Raw genomic sequence first — 22,443 nt, forward strand, 5'->3', positions numbered from 1 at the left:
AAATAATCGCCAGGTTTGAGGATGATTGCAACCTCGCCGTTTTCTTATTTCTCGTTTTAATTGTCGAAGCGAAACCACTCGAGGGACGAGAGGAAGGGACTGCTGGCGAAGAGCGAGGGAGAGAAAAGTTCGGAGAGTAGAAAAGGAGAGAGGCAGACGAAGAGAGACGGAGACTGAGAGTAATGGACGGAAGAGAAAGAGGAGGAAGAGACTCCGGTGCACGCTGTAAGGTCCAAGGGCTCGGAATGCAAAGGCAGAGGGAGAGAGCGAAAGGGAAAAGAGAGAAAAAATGTTGGAGAGAAAGACAGAGGGAAAGGAGAGAAATGAACAGCGAAGAGAGCCCTCGAGGAGGTTTCGTTCGCGATGTCCGAACGCCTCAAAGCCAGTTTGTCATGAGACGCCAGTTTGGACCGACGCGAATCACCGAATGCCTTCCGGTTTTGGGTCGACTATTTCGACCTGGCTCGTGACCATTTACAGGCCAGTTATATTATCGTTTCTATACGTGCTATTATTATTTACCAACAGTTTCTTTAGCCACGCGATATTCCAACTTTGTTCTCCGAGCACGCGAGCTAATTTTACGTCGATCCGGAGTCGATTTACTCTTCCGAAAGTCCTTCCAGAACTTCGAGCAGTTTTATTTAAACGGATACTCCTCGCCGCTCTCCTCCGGACAAACGATGCCAGGCTTGTCAGCCTCCAGCGTTTGAAGGCTCGGACTTCTACAGAATTCGGTAAGAATTCAGTTTTTGACAAGTGCGAGCTCCATCGACTTTCGGCCACTTCCGCTTCGGATTTTCTCACAGCTGACTCAATTTCCAATCTACATTTTGAATCCGCTTTCAATTCGATTATCTCAAAATACCAACTTTTTCGCAGCTCAGTCCCAGTCGGTTCGATACCGCCGGATTCCCAAAAGAAAATCATCGATAACGTAACTCCGCGCTGGAATCAGAACGATTTAAAACCCCCCCGATATCGAACTAGTGAAAATTTAAAAAACAGCTTGCCGGTCACAATGGTCGCGCGCTTATCGACCGACACTGTTCCCCAGGTTGACGGAACTGACAAAACTCTGGAAATCTGTGCGCGAAATTGAAAATGTGAACGTTCCAAAGACAAAATCATATGCCACGAAGATTCGTACACGGGGAAAATCAAATTTGAAAAATTACCGTCCACTAACGATGGTGCGGTGACGAGCTCCAATTCTTCATATATTATTATGGAAAAGAAATTGAATTTTTCTATCAAAAAAATAATATTCATCGTTCACAGTAGGAACTTTTACCGTCACCGTGAATTTTACGGCGCTGCACTGTCAAAATTTCCGTACGAATGTTCATGCCAGGATGAAGCTACACTGGGGACATGGTCGGGGTATCTTTTCGCTATTCGGCCTATTTCCCCATTCTTTTATATGCTCAGCCCTTTGTTGAAGGGTGATTGTTGAACGAGCGATCGATACCTACGTTCGGGCAAAGACATTTAACCGTGGTGCACCGTAAAATTCATTAAACGTTTTGTAAATTTAACGATCTGCAATATTTACTGTTATAAAAGTGAAAATTTGGCAAAATATTGCAAATTTACGTGCGTTACTAAAATTACGAAAAAAATGCAAGGAATTCTATCCACGACGTTCCACTTGGGAATTAAATCGAAAAGGAACTGTTGGCACTTTTATGATCGATTACTCTGAAATGACTTTCGTATAAAATGTTGCGAGAGACGAGGAAGGGGGGATTGCAAATATCTCAAGAGTTCGTATTGGCAATTTTCTACCGGTGAAAAACGCTCCGATGGAAAAGTCTCTTCAAAATAATCGCGTCACCCTGTTCCACTTCGATCGCAGCAGAAGTTTGTTTGCTCTCGTAACCGTTGTGAAAATTCCTCGGATTTTTCCTCCACACGCTCGTTTTACTCTTCTCTCCATTTTAGTGTCGATCTCCCGAGAGCGTTTTCATCATGTCAAATATGAAGTTTGCTCTTGTCTATATGTTTACTCAGTGTTTCTCGAATAACGTTGTCACGCCCTTTCGGGTTAACTTGTGTACAAGCACGAATAATACGGATCGTAGCCTGGAGTGGGGAGAAAACATGCCCCTTCGATAGGCAGCGAAAGTGAATTGATTTTATTCCTGTCGAGACGCTTAAATTCGATGACGTTTCACAGAAAATTGCAATCGTCGATGCAGCTCTTGTCTTAATGGCCGGATTTTGGAACGTTTGTGAAACTTCTGTAATCGGAGGAAAACGCAGATTTTTTGTTCACTATTTGTAGTCACAGAAAGTCAGAATTTCGCCAACAGATTCCACGACAATAACCAAAGTCATCGTGTACCTCCCCGGAAAATACTTTCTCCACGATAAACTGAAAATTTGATCATCGAAAACAACGCACTGGAAGAAAAATGCCGTCACTCTGTTCAGTGCACTTGAAATTATAATGAAGATGTGATGACCTACAAAATATCGATGAAGGAAAAATCGGTCAAGTAGAGAATCCCGCATTGCACTGGCTGCCAATCGATACCGGTTCTTGCCTCTAATCAGCACGAGAATTCTCTATTCTGTGGTCCTGGAAACTCTCGTCGAGTGGCCCATTGTTTCACGAGTTGACTCTTCGCGTTGTATTCTCACGAAGGGTTAGCATCAAGCTGATACACGAGATTGCACTATGGTGTATGTTGTACGGGGAATGTGTTTGGATAGCCACTCGTATCGAGACGATCGCGAGAAGGACGAGGCAGGGAATTCACAGATTGCTGTTACACAAAAGCCAGACGTTGTGCGGATTCGCCAATGCACTGCGATACTGGAAGAAATCTTCGAGTTGTTACCCTCGAAAGTACTAAAGCTGGCAGCAAAAAACGGTGGCTGATTGTCACGTGCTTTTCGAATTATAACCAAAACTTTGACATCTACTTGCTTTCTGATTATTTTTCGATTAGTGAATCCTTCGAATCTCCAAGGGTAGAGAAATCGATGCAATATTTCGTAGACGTCCAGTTGAGAAAAGTCGTTGTCGAGCTCCCACTCAACACGGAGGGAATTAAGGTATTCCTTTCACGGAGCCGAATATTCTATAAATAACTGATTTTAAGTAACAGCAAATAAAAATGCATGGGAACAGATTGCCGAAATTTCAGGTCAGGTTATCGAAGATTTAATGAAGAATTAAAACTCCAAGAACGGTTAAATTTATACGGGAACTTGTGGAGATTCCATCATTACTAAATTTCTATTCAACAATTCGTACACTAAATAATTTTGAATTTCTGACACAAACTGTCTTACAGATAGAACAAAATTTAAGGTAGCGACAATAAAAATAAAGGGTTACCGAATGCTTCAAAGAGGTATTAACGATAGAAGTTGGAAAAATAGTAGAAGCAGAAGCTTTTCCTATATAACCGCGATTTCTCAATCCAAATCTCGAATGCCCCAATTTGCAGCACCAAAAAATACGTTCATGCGAAAAAAATACCTTAAATAATTTTCATTGTTAAAAGTAGGAACTTTTACCAGAGTATTTAGTAAATTTTGACGTAACGGTGAGTTTTACTGCGCTGCACTGTGTGAGTTTCACTATCTGCGATATTTACTGTCGCAGAACTAAAAATTCGGCAAAATATTGAATATTTTACAGTGCGTTACAGGAATTAATTTTTTCTTTCAATTTTTTAATAATTTAATTCTCTCCGTGAATATAAAAACTCGAATAATTCAACGAAGTTCCTTTTTTATTTCCTTCCCACACTAAATTCGTGAGATCAGAGAAAATAATCGATAAAAAAAGTAGCAACGAGACAGAAACAAGAGAAGAAACGAACATGAATGTAAAATAATGCACGACGCACAACAATGTGAAACTATAGTTGAGTGATGAAAGAAATTGTGGAGACCAATCCTACGAATACTTTTTCATCTCAAATTCTTCTTTACGGTGGTTCTGGTCTCGCTTCATCGAATCAAATACAATTGAATCGCGACAGATTTCGACAAAGTGCATTTGCAAGAAAGCTAACGACAGATTAACAAAAGGAATGCTGAATGTGATGTGCTGGGCGAGTGTTTGGAACTTTGTGGATAATGCAGTATCAGCAAAGTCTCAAGGCAGCTGCAGAAACGTGCAATTGGAATAATCGAACGTTTCGGTTTCGGGGTTGATAGACTTGTTGGTAGGATTTTAATAAAAAAAAAGAAAGAACCGGGAGGATCGATCGCTGGGTGGAATGGAGAGTATCCTGTTCCGGATATTCTGTGCACAAAACGCATTACATCGATCGCAGGCTCGATTCTCGACTGCGAGAAAGCAGGGTCATCTGATACGCCCACGGACATCGATCCGAGCAAATAAAACATCGAAAGTTTTGCTTCTCGCATGAATGAAATACTTTTTCATGTTAATGGATACGCGTCACTTGTTCGCGGTTAGCAGTTTTAGATCGTGTTTTCTCGCGCCCGGTAAACATCATTTAATCCTTTTACTGGCTGCTCAACTTGATGAGAAAAAATCGATGAAACGAGACCGAAGATTTTCCTGTGGGCGAGAAATGATCGCGCATTTACGGACTAAAATATCAGGAAATCGCTCGTTCGACGAATTCAGTGCGAACTCCTGAGCACGAAAATATTCACGGAGCCACTGCAATGCCATCGGGAAAATTGATAGCGACAAAAGTGCGTCGAGAGTTTTTTAAGCAGGCTGAATCCCATCCTCGAATGCCTTTGATTTTTCGGGGCTCTGAAACACTCGGAACGATTGTTTTCGAGTGTTTTGCTCCACTTTCCACTCGACTGTGATCCTGCGAGTGCGAGGTTGCGGCTTGAAGCGATTTTTTTTCGCCGTGCTTTTGAGCGGCCTGCCGAAAGTAGGAATTACCATCTTTTTCTTTCGTTCATCGGTTTCGAGAAACTCGAGTATAAAAGTTGGACGATGTTGGATGTGGAATATTCAGCAATGAAGCCGTAGGTTTCAGGAGCAAAGGCTAGACATATAATTAGAGATGAGAGCAGCGGGGATAGAAAGAGAAGAGATCCCGTGAGAAAATGCTTCGGCCTTTTAATGGCAGAGAATCACGGCACCCCCTTGGACAGGATGCCGTTGTACAGGATGCCCCAAAAGTTATTAATCCGGCCTCGCTACTCAACAACATCGCGACTTTTGCAAATGTTCTTGCACTTTTTCTTCTCCTTTTTGCATCGCTGATGAGTCATACGAGTGTCCGGAGGACGCTGATTCGAGCCCTCGGCGCAGAAAAAGTCCCCGAGGACTTTTCCCTCCCGAATTCCGTGACCCAACGAGTCCTTAATTTTCAGAGTTGAATTTCGGGGCACCGTGTAGCATTGGACACTTTCAAAGAACTCTCCTTCGTGCCGCTGGTATTCTTTGCTTCACCACACAAAATTACGAACCCTTGCCGATCTCTCCGGCCCTCGAAATTGAGGAAAAAATATTTTCTCTTTTTTGCTCCAGCGATCTTTTTTCGAACGGTATTATTTCCAAATCTGAGCAATTCCTTCTTACGAAAAGAGCTCATCGACGCTCCCTCCTGAATGGGGGAGAACCAATGCGACTGTGAATGGAAAGAATGAGGAGGCTACGAAAAAAAACAATCTTTAAATACAGACGTCAAATTGGAACTGTGCGCACAGGTTTTTCAGCTCCCAACAAACGATCCCGCTTCCCAAAACGATTATTATCGATCCACCGGCCAATACGGCTTCTCGATAAACAGAAATTTTTCCTAACATTTTTTATCTTTTTCAGAAGATGCGGATGAAGAGCGTCAATCGTGGAGAGACCGAGACTCCTCCGGTGAGATTTTCTTTACCGATTCAATTCGCCAAGCCTAGTCACTCACTCGGGGTCTCAACGACCCCGTTTGTCGCGTGACTCTAGAGAAGCGTGAGTGATCAGGGCTAAAATATCGCCACGACTGGCGTTTTTTATATAACCAAACACGATTTCGATTCACAATGAAATTAAAAGGCAAACAATGAGCGAATGAATTGGAATATTTTTAAAAACGTTACTAAAAACATATCGAGAATCGTTGTTTTTGAAAAACGAAGCTTCGGGTTGTTGCTAACTTTCACGTTAAAATTGTCCACTCGTCAAAAGTTTCCGGAACGATGCTCATTAAAACGGCGCAACCAAAGCGATATACTTCAGTTTTTAAACGGCACGTGAATCCAGTCAAATGTGAACGCTTCGAAAACCTGTTTCACGCGAACCGCCATGCAACAAACTTGATTCATTACTATAATCGACGTTTTTTAAAATGTACGTTATATTTTACATTTGCACCTCCAGCAATTGCGAGAGTATGTAATTCCACTTGCCTCTGTTGCAGAAACGATCCTTCGGAGTCACGATATCGGGTAAGCACTTTACAAAGTATATTTTTCAATCGAAAATAAAACCAATTGTATTCGCACGATAAAAAAAAGTACTTTCGAGTGCAGCCTCGACACGGATTCGAGCAAAGCATTCGCAGATGAATTCGACTAAAAAACGCGGTTGTATCGAAGCTCCGTAACATTGAATTTCCTCGATTATAAAATATAGTCGAACGCCCTCGACGATTCGTGCCCCGATAAAAAAGCGATGTGTTCGAATCTCCCTTTATTTCGAGTCTCCGAGAAAGTTCATCGCGAAAGCACAGCGAGCGAGAAAAAGCACTGAAAAAGAGACTCTCTCGTGAGCTCCGGGCGAGAAGTTTGAGAGCGGGGCGCAGGTGTTGAGGATCGGTAAGGAAGAAAATGGTCGAGATGCGGCTTCCAAGGGGAACAGGTAGGAGAGAGGCGCAGGTGAATTTCGATAAGAGTGAAGGCCCCGTCGCGTGTGTGAGAGTTTCTCGAAGTGAGTTCGCGCGCTGCATGCTGGTCGATCGGTGCGCGGCGCGAGTGTGCGAGTATGAGTGCGCTGCTCGCGAGAGTGCCGATCGGTTGATCGGCCAATGGGAGGCCGAGATAAACTCTCGGGAGTGCGATTTTAAGGGGGCATTTCGGAGGCTCGTAGAGCAGCTGAGAAATCCAAGGGGAACCGTGAGTGAGCTCCGTTAATGTTTACTGCACGGAGGGCAAACTCTGAGAGAGAGGAAAGACCACGAGAGAATCGTTGAATGTGGAAGGGGCGAGGGAGGCTCGAGGAGGGGGCGGAGGGAGGTGGCGAAGCAGTGTTTCTGGAGAGTCCTCGATGTTCGCGGACTTCTGAGTCTCTCGCGGTTCCCTCTACGCACACCAGCACGCAAAACGTGTTGGTACCTCGGTAGCTGCGTGTCTGTGTGAAGAAATTTATGTTCCGACGTTCACATATGCTTATATACGTATTTATGTGTGTTTTACTCCCACCTGGCGTCTGCGAGGAAGCCGGCTCCTCGCTGTTCGCCGTAGCGGCGAGCAGCTACACACACGATTCTTAGACGCGCGTCAGTCACGAGATCAATACACAGATCCACGTTACGAGAGCCTCCGTCTATAAATCCTTCAAAATCTCGCGTCACTTTTCCCTGGGGAAGGGAAACCGGGGAGAAAATAGTCGCAGGGGGCTCGTCGCCGGGTGGAGGGAAGATGGTCGAAGCGCCTTAAACTATTTCCCGTCTCGTTGAAATCGCTTGCGCATTAAGTAACGATCTCGCTCCGGCGCGTTCGACCGAGTGAAAGGAGAGCCGTGTGAAAATCGGGCAGTTTTTTACCTACGCGTCAATTGGACCACCGGAAGTGCGTTGTTCCCGGGAGAAACGCGTTCCTTCCTATCCACGAAATTGTGCGCGCAGTGGTTCGAGGTTATTGAAACGATGGGAAAAGATCGCCGGAGATTTGCGTCGATTCGCGATCGCCGTTTCTTCCACTGACAGAAACTTTCTCGAAGGAGCAGGTGAGAGACTCTCTCTCGCTCCTCCTTCAAACGCCCCCGTCGCCGGTTTCCCCGCTTCTTTTTCCTCGCCATTTCCCTTTTACAAAAACTTTTTCCCCTGTCAAATCACGACGCTTCCTCGACCGAGGATCCACTCGCTTGGCAATCCTCGTCAATTTTTCTACCCCTCGCACTGAAAATATTCACAAATATATAAATATTTGTTTCGAGTCGCACGTACAGGAGGCGAAGTACGATCGGACGAGCTGCCTCAACGACCACGCGCGTTTACGTACGGATACAGAGAACGCTCTCCCCGCGCTGCCTCTCTCTCCCTCGATTTATACGTTTCCACTCGCATAGAAAGGACTCTCCTGCTCCTGGAAAAAGGGCCCGGCGCCGAGTTACAAACGCCTTGGAATGCCGTAGAATCGAGACAGTGATAAAAATAACGCGGCGCGCTTCGCCTCGATTCCATCCTTCTCGATTTCTTTCGATTCGGTTCACGAATTATTAGTATGTAAACCGTTTCGCCGGAAGCCTCCCCGACTCGAGAATCTCCGATTAATAAATCATCGAGTTGCTTTCGTTCGTGGATAAATTGAGTGGTGGATTCGGATCTGCGAGAGAGTGTGTCGTTAGTGAGTCGATCGAACGGTTATCAACGAAGGAAAATCATTGGGAAGAGTCACCAGGAGGAAAATACTGCTGGAAATTCGTAGTCACGGATCGCTCCACCGCGCGGTGACGGAGCTTCGACAATCGCCCACGCTTGTCGCGCTCTCTTAATCACGGTTTTTTAATTACGTGTGAATTTTTGAGCGTGGGCGCCCCCGCGGGGAAATTAAGAAACTTATTGTTCGGAGCTCTCTCGCTGTGTGTGTCTCTCGCTGGAAGGACGTGCACGGATCTCCCGTGTCATTCACCTGGGCACCGACGACACAGGTAACTCGAGTGAATGAGAGAATATTTCTGCGTAAGAAAAGACGAACCGGCCCCGCTCTCTGGCCTGGCGCGATCAAAGACAGCAGGGACGAGTCGGCCCCGAGGTTGATCGATTACCGGCACACACGGATTTCTTTGTCCGCATCGCTTGTGCCGCGGGTGTCATCTCGATCCAGGACTCTTCGAATCCAGCTTTTGCTTATCATTAAGAAAGAATAATGAAGTAACGCTGTCGGCCTTCGATGTCCGGACTTTATTTGAATTTCAAAAGAACGATGCTAATAAGACGATCGCTTTCTTTATGCTGTTAAAGATATTCCGGTGTGCGTTGATTCACTCGTAAATACCGTACTTCGTTTCAACTGTTATTCGGCCTGCGAGGTTTTCGTTTATTCTCCTCTCCCCCGCACATTCTTTAGTCGAGAATATTTAGACTCCTGCTCTCTTCCTATCCCAATGTTTATGGCAACGAAATAACTTACGGTTCGCAACTCTCTCTCTCTCAATTCATTACAGCTCGCCGAATTATCCAAGTTTCTGTAGCTTCTCCATCGTAAATTTGTTATTTATTCAGGATTTATCGGGTTTTATAAATTATCGTACTTTTTCGTTGGGATGGAAATATACCGTTTCGATCCAGCGTGAAAGTGAGTGCGCGTAGGTCAATGATCAGTCTGCAACGGCTAATTTAAGGTAGCAAAATTGTCTCTGTCGTTCTACGATTTCGGCAAAGTTTCACATTTTCCTTTGCAATTGTATTTTTCAAGAGATCGGCATCAAAGGCGATTCGATTAAAGACGAAGATTGAAATTTATCGAAGTAAAAAATGCCGAAAAATGAAGTAAAGAAAGGTTATTAAAATAAAAGAAAAGCTCGAATGGAATTCAATCGAGTCGCTATAAAAGGCAGCCAACGAACGGGCATCGAGTTAAAAGTCGTCGGAAACTGTTTGAATCTTTGTTCCCAAATCATTTCATGTCCCGTGATTGAGTGACGAGGACTGAAACATTGCAGCCAAATAACAATGAAAACAAGGAGCGATCGCAGCGGCGCGCTTCGCAGATGAATAATGATGGGGCAAAGTATTAATATTCATTTTGAAATATTAGCTGTGTTCGTTATTACGCGAACAAAAGTTTGAATATTCATGATTTTTATTCCTACGCTCGAAAAACTATTCTTCCACTGTCGTTCCTCGACGTAACTGAATCAGAATAAAATTTGAGCCGTCGAGAAATTGAATATTCGTCAACTGTGAAAAAATAACGAATGAGCGATAAAGATTCGATGGAAAAAACGTGTCGGCCCCAGAATATATACGGGACGTCCAAAAATCAGCCTCACCGTGGTTCCCCTGCGTGGGTCTCTACCTTAACTCCCTTGATTAATAGTTATTATTTATATTCCGGGCAAAGAGACTGAAAAAATTGACTAAAAAGAATCGGCGAGCCAGCGCGTAATCCGATCCGGAGGCGAGCTCGATCCAATGATTCATCCAACTATATGAACGATCTTTAAAATATCGCACACATCTGTGGTTCGAGAAATGCTCATTTGTCGTCCACACAATCGAAAGTACGTCCGAGCGATACAAAGTTCTTCGAATCCTGCACTAAGTTTTTGAAACAAACGAATTGCAGAGCTCCAAGAAAATCTCTGATTACTCGATTCTCTCTCGTCGTCATCAAGGAAACAATCGAGGAAATATAATTACATTCGTACTTGAATTTTCAATTCGTCAAAAGTTTTAGCCACCGTGACATTCCCATTGAAATGAAAAATTTGGAAGTTGCTTCTGACTATCTGAAGCTCACTTGTTTTTCAAAATTCTCATTAAAACTACGAATTCGTCAATATTTAACGCTGACGTGACAATTTTATTCAGATTTTCGATTTGCCAGTTGTTTTCTATCGTCCTGGTGCTCGATTTTGTAAATTCTGCTCGACAAAAAACGTTCTCGATTCTTATGAAATATTTGCGAACGCGAATACTTAATTTTTCGTACGTTTGTGCATTTATAGAATGCGCTAGTGCATTTTTGTATGTACAACGCGAGGCCAGTCCCGGAAAGCGGGTACGTGATTACGTTCACCTTGAGCAGAGTACCTTAAGAAAAGATTTCTATGCATAGGGACTTAACGCGTTGATGCTTACCTTCCTTGTACTAGACGTTCGTTGCTCCGGAACCCACGCGCTTCCAAGGCCCCCTCCGCGAGTACACTGACTCTCGGAAGAACTCTCATACGTTATGACTTTATATCTACCACGAGAGACAGGACTACGGTAAGGTGCTTCCATGAAGTCAGAGCTGCCAGTCCTTTTCTCTTCTGTGCAGAGTTTTGTACGTTTTAATCCCAGCGTACCGCGTGTGGGCGATTTGAAAAAGTTTTTTTAATCGAGCAACTCAATTTGGATCTGATAACTTTTCATTTTGAGGGAGTTTGTCGATGAAAATTCATTTTTGTCGTGGGAGCAGCCTCAGTTGAAAATTTTAACTGAAACTTGGTCGATTCCACAGACTTTTGTGACGTTTCGAATGATTTTTAACCCGCAGAAACCGCACTCCTCATGAGGTCGCACTGCTGCTGGCACTTGGACTTTTCAAAACTTTTTACTTCATCGACGAATCTATGGAATTAATCTTGCGAGACTTTTTAGGGGCAACAATTCCTTGGTAATCGATGACGATGATTAAGAAAATGGAAAAATCAAGTTTGACAGGAAGCGACTTGTCCCTCGTTTCGTTCCCTGCCGATTTTTTTCATCGTTCCCCTCCGTCACTGAATTTCCATCTGAAATATTTTCTTTTCATCACGGTCGTAGAGCGAGGTCGCTCCCCCGAGGAATTTTAGCATCACGTCTCGTGTCGTTCTCGTTCCTCGAACGCACGTTGTTCTACTACGATATCAAAGCCTTGGGGGAAGCAGGTGTAGTAAGAATACACCGAAAGTGCTCGCGCACTAGCTGCGTTCGTGTACGCACACGCGTTGGACGAGATCCTAGATCGTTCGAGACTGAATCGAGTGTACACGGAATGAGTTGAGCAGATACGCAAAAGACTCGTGCACGCATAAAAGCGAACCGGTTCGCCAAAGCCATTATAAAAGAGCTTTCCAACCGGTCCCAACAATTAATAATAATTCGATGCCGCGTATCGGATGCAATCGTGGATCGAAAAGTCATCGAAGACAGGCTCCATTTGCTCGAAATAAGGTAAAAGTAAATATCGTTTATCATCCGCAAACCAAACTCGTTCTAGGCGCGCACGAAAAATAGGAGCAATTAAAATCGTGCGTTCGCCAGGAAAATGTAATTTCTCCATTGACGAGGGAACCTCTCGAACGATGAAAAAAATTTTTATCTGCAAATAGCACGAAATTACGTCGAATTTGACGAGAGCTCGTCCTGGAAAACGTGAAATTTCGATTTCCCAGATTATCGGAACCCCAAAAACACTGCGATCGCGTGCGCTCCCGTCAAAGATGAGCCCAAAACTCGTTATTTTTTGACAGCAATTTTGCGTGCTCTAAAACCCTCGCAGTTCTCTCGCCCATTTCATATTTTTAAGCCACATTAGCTTGGCACACTCTCGCAAGCGTAAATTTTTAACTGCAAACTCGCTGTAAACTCGACTTCGTAACTCTCTCGAGTGCGCGCGGGGCGACCCACGCGATTCGCACGCGATCTCGTCGGCTCATGTACGCAATAGTACAACCCACTGATATAATGCCGCATGCATACGTACGTAAGGCTCGATAGACATGCGTATGTAGAAATCTGTGCGCATACCAGAATCTCGTATCTCCCTTAGGGTGAGAGTGGCTTGTTAAATATCAGATCTTTCTACATACCTGAACGTTCGTATATGATAAAAAGAGAGACACGAGGGAGAAGAAAACGAGAATTATTATGAACTGAACGATGACAAGAAGTGCCATGTTAATTCTGCTTTACTCGAATACTTAACCGGTATTCCGACCGATTCAGTAAGTTCCTTGTCCTGTTTCGTTATTAATTCCAAGAAATATGAATTAATTATGCAAATTCGTGTTATTTGATATCGGAATGAAAGTTTGCTCATCGATTATATTTCAATAAGAGTGAAATCGATAGGAATTTCGTTAGATTTGGACTAATGTGATTATAAACGAGGCTTCTTGTTAAATTTACACTGATTTGAATAATCGATTTATGGATTTTATCAACTTTTCAAAATATTTCCAATATTTTTAATTTTTTTAAATATACTTGAGTTGTCATTATGTTTTAAAAAAAATTTAATATTCAATTATTTAAAAAGTGAATTAATGTTTATATTAAAAATAAAATATTTCAAATTTCAATAAATTTCAACTGCAGAAATCTTCGGATCGAACAAACATCGACTCGTGAGCGACGAAACTTCCTGCAACGAAACGTTTGTTGAAGCCATCAAACGTTTTCGTGATATCCGACCAAGTATTTCGTTCTATCGATATGTTTTCATAATTTCCAAAATATATCGTCCCCCGTCCATTGGCAGTTTAATGATTTTCAGAATAATTGAAAAATTGAGCAGAACGCGTTGAAAGATTTGGACGGTGGCCGAGATCGAAAACTATCTCGGTCAATACAGTGGAAAGCGATCCACGCACACGTAGAATTTGTGTTTGAATAGACATCGTACACGTGTAGGACGGAAGTAGTGTTGGTACGGAGCGTTAGAGAGCACGGTGTACAGTTAAGTCGTTACACAAACAGCTTGGCTGCGAGTACCGCCAGATGTTAGATTGAAAGGATGATCGTGTATTCTGGGTCTTGGCGATTTGTCGAGAAAGTTGAACATTTCTATCTGTTGCTCTCGAACGAATCGATAAGCGGATGGAGAGCACTCGGTAGACCGAAAATGGGCACGGAGTCGACGAAAATGCAAAGAAATTGGAAGTTTCGTGAGGTTATTTATAAAAATAAACGAATTCAATTCAACGGACAAAAAACTGTTGCAGTCGAGTGAATGAATAATTGATGTAGCGAGCAGAATTTTTATGAGATGTTAACAGACGATAACGAACGAAATCCCGGAGTCCTTCGACGCGTTAAAAATTCAGAAGTGTCAAAGGCACCCCCTCGGAAAAACTCATTACGCGAATAAATGATAATCCCGCTTTTATCATGTTGCAAGCATTAAGAAAGCAGCGCGTACCGCTGTACACAATAAGAAATGAGAAGCGGGAAAAGCCTGAGGAAAAATGGAGATGAGACGCCGGTGAGATCCACCCGAGGAAAGTGTAACTCGCTTGTCCCAGAGACTTGATTAACCTTCCAAGAATATTCTCGTGAACATTTGTTTTTCAAGCCCGAGGATATTTTCGTTTCGGTTGGCGCTCTCTGCAGGTGCCGAGCGAACACGGGACAATCTCGCGGGATTTTCTTCCCCGGATACGAAAACTCGTGAGATTTACCCCCGCGAATTCTGTCCCGTTAGATTAAAATCGCGGATCGACTCGAAGTCACGTCATTTCTCACTCCCCGATTCATTTATCCAGCCAAAAACTGGACCGCTAAAAAATGTTGGCTCGAAAATGAAGCAGAACCAGCTGGAACTCGACTGGCCATTATTCACGCGAACGTAGCGATCGAGAAAGCCTCCGGAGTTTCATAAAGATGCTGCGATGTCGTGTTCGTGTTAGATAGAAAACAAAGGCGAAAACGAAACCGCGTAAATAGGAGGATAGGCAAAAATCGGAGGTATTCTGCGGCGCAGAAAAGGAAAAAGGGCACTTCCGGTAACGATTATGTACGAAAGAGAAGACGATAAGACTCGGGAAGAGCAGAAAGAAAAAGAGAGGAATAATCTCTCGCCGAGAGATCCCGAGGGCTCGAGGTAAAATCGCCGCGAGAGTTAAGCAAGGTGTGCATGGCCATCGCTCGCTGGCGAGAGATCTCGAGCTGCGACCTGGTGGGGGGTCAATTTCCCCCTAGCAATTGCCGTTCGTCTTTTATTCCGCGAAGAAAGTGGAGGGGAAAAAATAGAATTAGAGGCAAGTCTCATGAGGCAGATAAATGGAAGAAAATAAGTTGCTAAGTGCAGCCAAGATCACCGGCACGCACGCCGCACGTACCTACGTATGAGTATACATAAGGACAAGTTTTAAAGGAAAACTGCCCTTAATGGTAGTCGCCGAGCGAGCGAGCGAGGGGAGACAGAGACGGAGGGAAAAACATTAATAACAATAATGCTGCGGCGAGGATAATTTTATCGGATACATCGTGTAAGAAAATCATCATTAACGTTCCAGCCATTAAAGACACCGAGGAACAGTACGAAACGCGGTGGTTCGCATTCTCCAAATCTTGGATAATCATTCACGCGATGAATGAGGATGAAAATATTATTTTACGATTTTTAATAAAACTCTCGTTGCAATAATCAAAAACTCGTAAACGAATTTAGTGTGAGTTTTTCTCCCCACGAACCTGTGGATTTTGACAGATTTATTGTGGGTTTTACTCAACTTATTGTTAATCAAGAGATGCGGTAGCGTCCCGACGTCAAGGACAGCCAGCGCGAGGCTTGCCGCACTCTACTAACGCGAATATCCCGGTTTTATGACGTCACAGGAATTCAAATCGTTCTCACAAAAATTGGCTATACCGAAAGTTTCAATTCTTTGTGCAGATTTTTTTAGATTTGTTTTTTAGTATTATTGATACTAAAACAGAGAATTCGGGCTGTCAATTCTGTGGGAATATCGATTGGTGCTCGTCGGTTTTTGAGGTGGATCAGTGTGGTTTTTGAGGTGGATAATTTTCGTCTCCAAGAATAATCCGCGATAATACTCTGATCACGACGATCAGTGTAATGTTCTGTCGTGTAATCAATGTCACGGGAACCCTGGGACATTTGTACGGCATTAGTGAGGCTCTTCGTCCAGATCCTCGTGGCTCAAGTTCTGCGATGTTCGTTCATCAAACGATATGAAATGTGGGCTAATGGAGTTTGGTTAATTCGGTGATGAATCGATTCTTTTATTCGTACAAAAGCGAAATTTCGAGCCATGGCTCGTGATCGGTAGCGACGGTTTTACGAACCATTTTTCTCCACGATTCTCCTTCGTTTCGGCGAAAAAAGTGGAGCTTAGTCTGGGAGTTCTGAGTCGATTTTGGTTTCTTTTTCTCTCTCGTTCTTTCGTGGATTAGAGACTCGAGGAGCTGGACATGCAGAGAAGCGAAACCGAGGTTGGTCGTCTTTGGACTTCCGGTGAATTTCACGAGGGGTGACGCGGTCTCTGATGCGTAGGCCCGTGAGAAAAAACGTTGAGGAATGACGTCGAGGTGCTCCGTGAAAAAGGAGTCGATTTAACTCGGCCAATATCTTGGACGAGGAAACGCCACGATTCATTGCGTTTTCGTGAAAATCTGCTCTCAGAGTCTTTCGATGACAAAACATTGGGCAAGAGTTTGACGCATCGAGGAACGGAAACGGGCGGGTTTGTCCGGGGAGCACGCGCGCACTTATCATTTTTCTCCAACCGCAAATTTCGTAATCGCGATCATAAGTGCGAGCACAGCGACGAACTTGGGATCGCCGGACGAAGAATTTGCTCCGAGGGATTTCCGTTTATCGAATCCCTCCGAAAGAAGAACCAGCCGAGTCGGCCAATAGAGCACGAGGGCAGGAAAATCAATCTCCGTATCGAGAATATCGATAAAAATCGTCAGAATACGTGCACGCGTTCGTACAGGGAGAAGGAAAAAATGTATTTGCGCGCTTGTAAAAAAGGTAGGCGAGTAGAGAAAAGATCGACAGGCGTCTATGCTCGGCTGGAGCTCCCGGTGAGCACCCGTGTGCTTTGGGTTCAGCGAGGCGTGGTTCCCTGTACGGAATCGTGGCATCTATATACGTACCAGCTCGCCACGAGCTTCGTGAAACGAGGAAGAAAAAGGAGGGAATAAAAGAGAGGAGAAAAATAAGAAGGAAAAGGTCTTTACTCGCCTTCTTATTGCGGCTGCAGTCAGCCGTTCCTCCATGTACAAATCACACGCTGCGCTGGCTGGCTGCCGTCGTACGCGGCCCGACCATACCGACTGGTTTCGAAGGAATTAAATTCGAAAAAACGCGCCTCCTTCGGATGCCTAGTCACACACGAAGAAGGCTATGCGTGTGCGAGCAAACTCCGATGAGAAAGCAATCTCAAGATGCGTATTTGTGTGTATAAACGAGGCGAAGATTGTTCGATGAACCGATCGATCGATCCAGCGAACCCGTACCGATTCCCAGGAAGCGCGAGGCTTCGTAGATCGCTCGCCCGTGTCAACGAGTTATTACCGCGTCAATTTTTTCAATCCGTCACTATTATTTACGCAGTTTTTTCTAATTAATGGACGCCCCGGGGCTCCGGGAGGCCGATCACGAGACGCGTTCATTAGCAGATTTTTAAAAATTCACTTCGGATTATGCTGGCCCGTGCGATCGACGGGTTCGCGGTTCCTCTGCGCGCGTACGTCACGTGGAATTCGGGGGCTTGTTCGCTATTTTCTTTAGAACTCGGAGGAAATTCTTCCTTTCGATTCTCAGATAACTTTGTCGAGTTTAAGCTTCCCGACGCGATCCAGCAAATCGATTTCGTGTCCCAGTGCAATTTTTTGTTGGAGAACGTCTCGCACGCTTCCTGCGAATTTTACCTCGAGCTGAACTTTGATCTTCTGTTAATAATCGAATTCATTAGATTTCGAATCCATTAATCTCCCCTTAATGAATAAAACCCCTACGAGAGCCCCACAAAACTCGTAATTGAGCAACGAGAATAAAAACATGGACACATCCTTCCGCGAACGCACGATAAAGTGCAACGAGTCCGTAGCTTCGACCGAACTCTTCAGAATTTATTGATTCTTGGCCCCCGGACTATGCGTAAGCCTGTGAATAGCTCACTCGAATTCCCCAGCTGAGATGAATTCCCGATAGAAAACGCGAGGAATCCTTTGTAAACAAGTTTCTATGCCAGCAAAATTGCAGCGAAGTGGAATAAACTTGCTCGTTTTACTCGTAAAAGAAGAATTTTTCGTTGCCTTAGAATTTAAAACTTTCAATCGTTTTCTAAGCAGAATCGAGCCTGCTTCGTTGAGCTGGCTCGACATTAAGGGGCTCACCGAAGCCGTGGAACTGGTATGGAGACGCAGTTTTTCAATGATCCTAATTAGAATCATCGAGAGCTAATTTCCATGGAAATTAACAGACTCAAGAGTGGTCTAAGGATCTTTAAAATCGCCACTTTTTCCTTTTCAAATTTCTGAAACCATAAATCTCTGCAGAGTTTCATTGATGGTCATTCCTTTCCAGAACGATGTAAGAAACCATCGTAAAGTTAATCTCTCGATCTACTCCTTTGACGCAACAACGCCATGAAAATATTCGACTATTAATGAAATTTTACAACGACTGTTTTACAACAATGTCGTTTTACACCTTTCAAACAAAAAGTCCGCAAACGATTTTAATGATCCGTGCAACTTTCCGAGAAATTTTCAGAGCAAGTACAACAGCTCGTACTTAATAAGGCACTCCGGCTTAACAAGCCTTTTTTAAGTCATCTAAATAACGCACTTTAGTTATTAACTACTGTTGCAACAATACTCGTTTGTAATTTATTCCGGCAGCTTTACAGGCCGTTTGAGATTTTTGTTTTCGCCTTTTATCCGCAGGAAGTGACGTGGCCACGTTCACTGATTCATATCTGAAAAATCCTCTCAAATATTCTAACTCGTCCTGCAGAGGTTTCGTCATTTCCATGGAATATCAACGTCTCCGATCGAAATACGATCGAATTCCTGGCTGGATTTCCAGCCGGAGAGCTCCGTGGCATTCCTTTTGACATTTTATGAATCTTTATCCGGAATGTAAAATAAAAAGTGTTGAGTGTGAAACGCCTCTAAAATGAATCATCGAAGTGGATCTTTCGAGGATCTTGGAAGAAACGATTCCTCAAAAAGCCTGCGATTTTAAAATTCTGATTTTATTGTTTTCTTAAGTCAGTGAATATCTCTCGAGCAAACAAGAATCTCGAGGATTCGATCGCGAAAGTCCGGATCTTGAATAGATTAAGGGTACATCGGATCGGGTTCACGTGTTATGCACTTCTCGGTCCACGAAGTTTCGCCTCTTGAAGACGAGCCGTTGAAAAAAAGTGGTTATCTCGTGGAAAACAATGCAACTATTACCGCCTACATGGGCATTCTCATGAGCGTCTTTATGTACGAGGCTTTCCATTTTTCATCGAAGTGCCATTCGATTCGACGATGCTAAGCAAACCGCTCGTCGCGGCGTCGGAGCTCGGACGCTTTCCGAGAGAATGGAGGCGACGAGGGCTTTCCACGTCGAAGGTTTTTCCAAAATTTTTCAGTTAAATGAGAACAAAAATGTTTGCGTTCCTCGGGAATGTGCAAAATCTCGTGAGATCTTCATTTTTCAGGGTTTTTTTAATAATTACTGAAAACTTTTGATGAGGAGTGAAGAGGGCTTTGGAAAAATGGAAAATTTGATGAAAATACGATTTTTCACTCAACCGACGAGCCGAAGAGTTGGACTAGAAGAGCCTGAGGCGGTTCGGATGCTTGAAAAATGAAGAAGCCCGTGTATGAAATAAAAATGCGTTGCACGGTGTATGGGCCACCGGAATAAATTACGTGAGTGTCTTACTGCCTCGTCTCTGAGTGCTATAACGATTCGTACGCGTCTCTCGTTCGTTCTTTCTTTGCGGATGAAGTGGTGGGATGATACCGGAAACGAAGTCAGAACGGCGGAACATCTACGAACGTTCGCTCAATGGAAAGTTCGGTGTCTTTCAGTACAGCCAAGAGGCTCGTAGTCGGGTGGTTGCTTTGAGCGCCAGCGACGAGTGTCCGTGGCAAGAAAAAACTCGTGTAAATCAATGGAAAATGAATATTTTCCGGGCTTGAAAGAACGCGGAAATAAAAAACAAATGTTTGGATTGGAGCGTTCGTGAGTGAGATTTGAAGGAGGAAAAGTTGCTCGCGTTTGAGAGAATCCATCAAGTCCCTTCGTCCCTTTCGGCAGCCTCGGATTCGAGACTCGGCGAGAGTTCCAAATAACCGGAAAACTTTGTCGCTCTTTCTTTAATTTATTTCTTCTCTCTCGCCTTCCCTCGGAGCGATGTTTCAAGCGGTAGATTTGCAAGAGTTTCGCTCTCTTTTTTCCCTTCCGTTCTCTCTAGCAAATGAATAAATTGTGAAGTTTGAGAGAAAACTGTGGACAGCAAGTGTGTACATGCTCCAATGCTGAGTTGAATTCGCATTTGCCGCCAACGAGAGCTCGCGAGCGAGCCGCAACGAGCGCGAGCAAGTTTTGTTGTCGTAGTGGAAAATTGTTTTACCATCTCGTCGAAGAGATGGTCAGCCAACACGCCATGGCCACGACTGTTCGAAAAGTGAAGCAGGAAAATCGTATGAGACGACAGAACCATAATCAAGGTACATTTCAAAATGTCAGAAAATTTAAAAGAAAATTCGAAAAGGAAAATGAATTAAACAGCAAAATGACGAAACCGTTTGATAAACATTTTTTTAAAATATTCATTTTTTCTCGTTACTTAAGATAGCTCATGCCCGTAGGATCGCATTTTATGGGCGTCTAAATTGGGTCGATTTTTGCTCCCTAATTAAAGATATTCTCACTCTAAATTAATGTCAGAGTTGTTAACTCAAAATTGTAAATACATTTTTCCAACTTATTTTTTGGCGAATGGAATTACAAGCCATTAATTAAACGGGGATCCATCGCACTGGCCGAATCAAAAGGAAAATACAAATGGAAGAGAATCAAGAAAAAAGTGTTAATGAAAAGACAGAAGGCTATGACAGGAATGGGCCAAACCAAGAATAAACAAAATGCCGAAATAAGCAAATGTGAGGTTACGAGTGCTCATTTTACCAATTTCGTTTAATCTTTACCGTAATATATTTTTATTACTGGTAAGACAATCGTCTCGATTTTTTTTCCAGACCTTCATTGTTATTGTTTGCTTTTTCATAAACTTCGTAAGAAGCGTTCATTCGCAATATGGAAAGATAAACGATTTTTTACGCATAGTCCCTACAATCCTGCGTATTTTTCTTCATATTTAAGCACGTGTATTTCAATAAACAATGAGACAAACCCTTTTAAATGTGCGTGTCAGTCGACCAGCCATTTAAACTCTGTGTAAATTTAAAGACTTTCTTAAGAAAATCGTATCGTGTATGAACTACCTTGAAAATATTTTCAAAATTTCTTCACCGAATCTCGACTGGGATGGAAAATTCGTTGAAATATTATCAAGCTTTGATGTGATTCCGGAAATGAAAAAATGCTTCATTTCAGTAAAAAATGTCATTACCGAACGATGTCCGTATCAAATTACGTGACGAGCGACGACAAAAGACACTTGTAAATTAATTTAATTAGTCACAAAGTGCAATGAAGACAAAAAATATAGGTAATTATTTAAAAAAAATGAAAATTGCGTCCCTCCAACATTAATTAAATTTACTATCAACTCGGTGCAACATTTCGAAATTTATTTAATAACTGTACAATTAAGTAACGGACGCGGGAGATAAAATTTGTGTAGCCAGTTGATTTGCGTACCGCACACGCGACTCTCGTTACCACATGGAATTTCCTCTCGAGAATTAACATCGCGTGCGTACGTACGCGTGGTGTCTCGTCATGCCATTGAGTCCACGGTCTATCAAACACGTGATAATCTTACGATCAATTATCTTCGGCTGTCAAACGCTTGAGCGCATTGGCGTTGATCACATTAATTAAGAATTCTCGAGGCTTCGTTTCACTATCAGCGTGGCTTCGGCCCATGGATTTGGTCATGGCGAGAAAATCTAGTCATTCGATGGCCAATCGAATTTTAAGCATGAAAAAACAAGCGATGAGAAATCGTCTTTCGAGAATTCGAATTTTATTTCACCGCAGAAGCACGATTTCTAGAACGGTTCGTTGTGTTTAATTAAATCATTTTGAATATACGATTGGAAACTCCGGCGCACAGTGCAGTTTTCTTCCACGTTATTTATACTGAATCAGAGCGAAAAGTTCGTAAATATAAAATATGCTCTCGATTCGAAAACTCCTCGAGCTACCCGCGCTCCGATGTGCAAGCAACGAAATTTTCGTCTGTAAATGCTCGTCCACAATGGGAGTTTTTCTTCTGAAAAAGCTTGAGCTCGTACGAAACGAATGTAAATACTTAACGAAGAGAGCAATGCTCGGGCTGAGATAATGCACCGGGCTCCGAGGCTCGTTTAGCAGCCGCTGCAACAAACCGAATCACATAAACCTACCGTTAGCTAATTCACGGTGGGCTTAGCCGGGAATAAAGTAAACGCTGAATTATCGTTAATGAGAATACATCGGTTCCACTCAAGGAACCGTGACGCCCGGTGCGTGCATACGAGTGCGCATTTTATTATTCCGTTTTCGTAAATCCGTGGTAAAGCGCTTATCAACAATTTTCCTTCCTCAGGGACCATCGTACTTGAAAATTCTCGCGATCGCTTTCGTGGCTTTGATCGAGTTTCGTTGATCAACATTTGGGACTCGCTGTTTCGTATTTTTTTAAGTATCCCCGAAATT

General features: G+C 43.4%; 1 protein-coding gene across 2 annotated transcripts in view; it reads left to right on the forward strand.

Moving 5' to 3' along the window:
- Nucleotides 1-409: 409 nt before the first annotated feature.
- Nucleotides 410-22,443, forward strand: part of LOC122415741 (PH domain-containing protein DDB_G0275795-like) — a 36,735-nt gene continuing 14,701 nt past the window's right edge. Inside the window, exons 1-3 of one of the 2 annotated variants that reach the window (XM_043428158.1) lie at nucleotides 410-737; nucleotides 5,780-5,827; nucleotides 6,366-6,393. In XM_043428158.1, the coding sequence (XP_043284093.1) occupies nucleotides 5,783-5,827; nucleotides 6,366-6,393 (73 nt within the window). In that variant the 5' untranslated portion in view covers nucleotides 410-737; nucleotides 5,780-5,782. Of the gene's footprint in view, nucleotides 738-5,779; nucleotides 5,828-6,365; nucleotides 6,394-20,179; nucleotides 20,286-22,443 lie in introns of those variants that run through there. The other variant, XM_043428157.1, reaches the window with a different exon arrangement.

The sequence above is a fragment of the Venturia canescens genome, chromosome 9, assembly GCF_019457755.1.
Source record: "Venturia canescens isolate UGA chromosome 9, ASM1945775v1, whole genome shotgun sequence".
NCBI classification, from domain to species: domain Eukaryota; kingdom Metazoa; phylum Arthropoda; class Insecta; order Hymenoptera; family Ichneumonidae; genus Venturia; species Venturia canescens.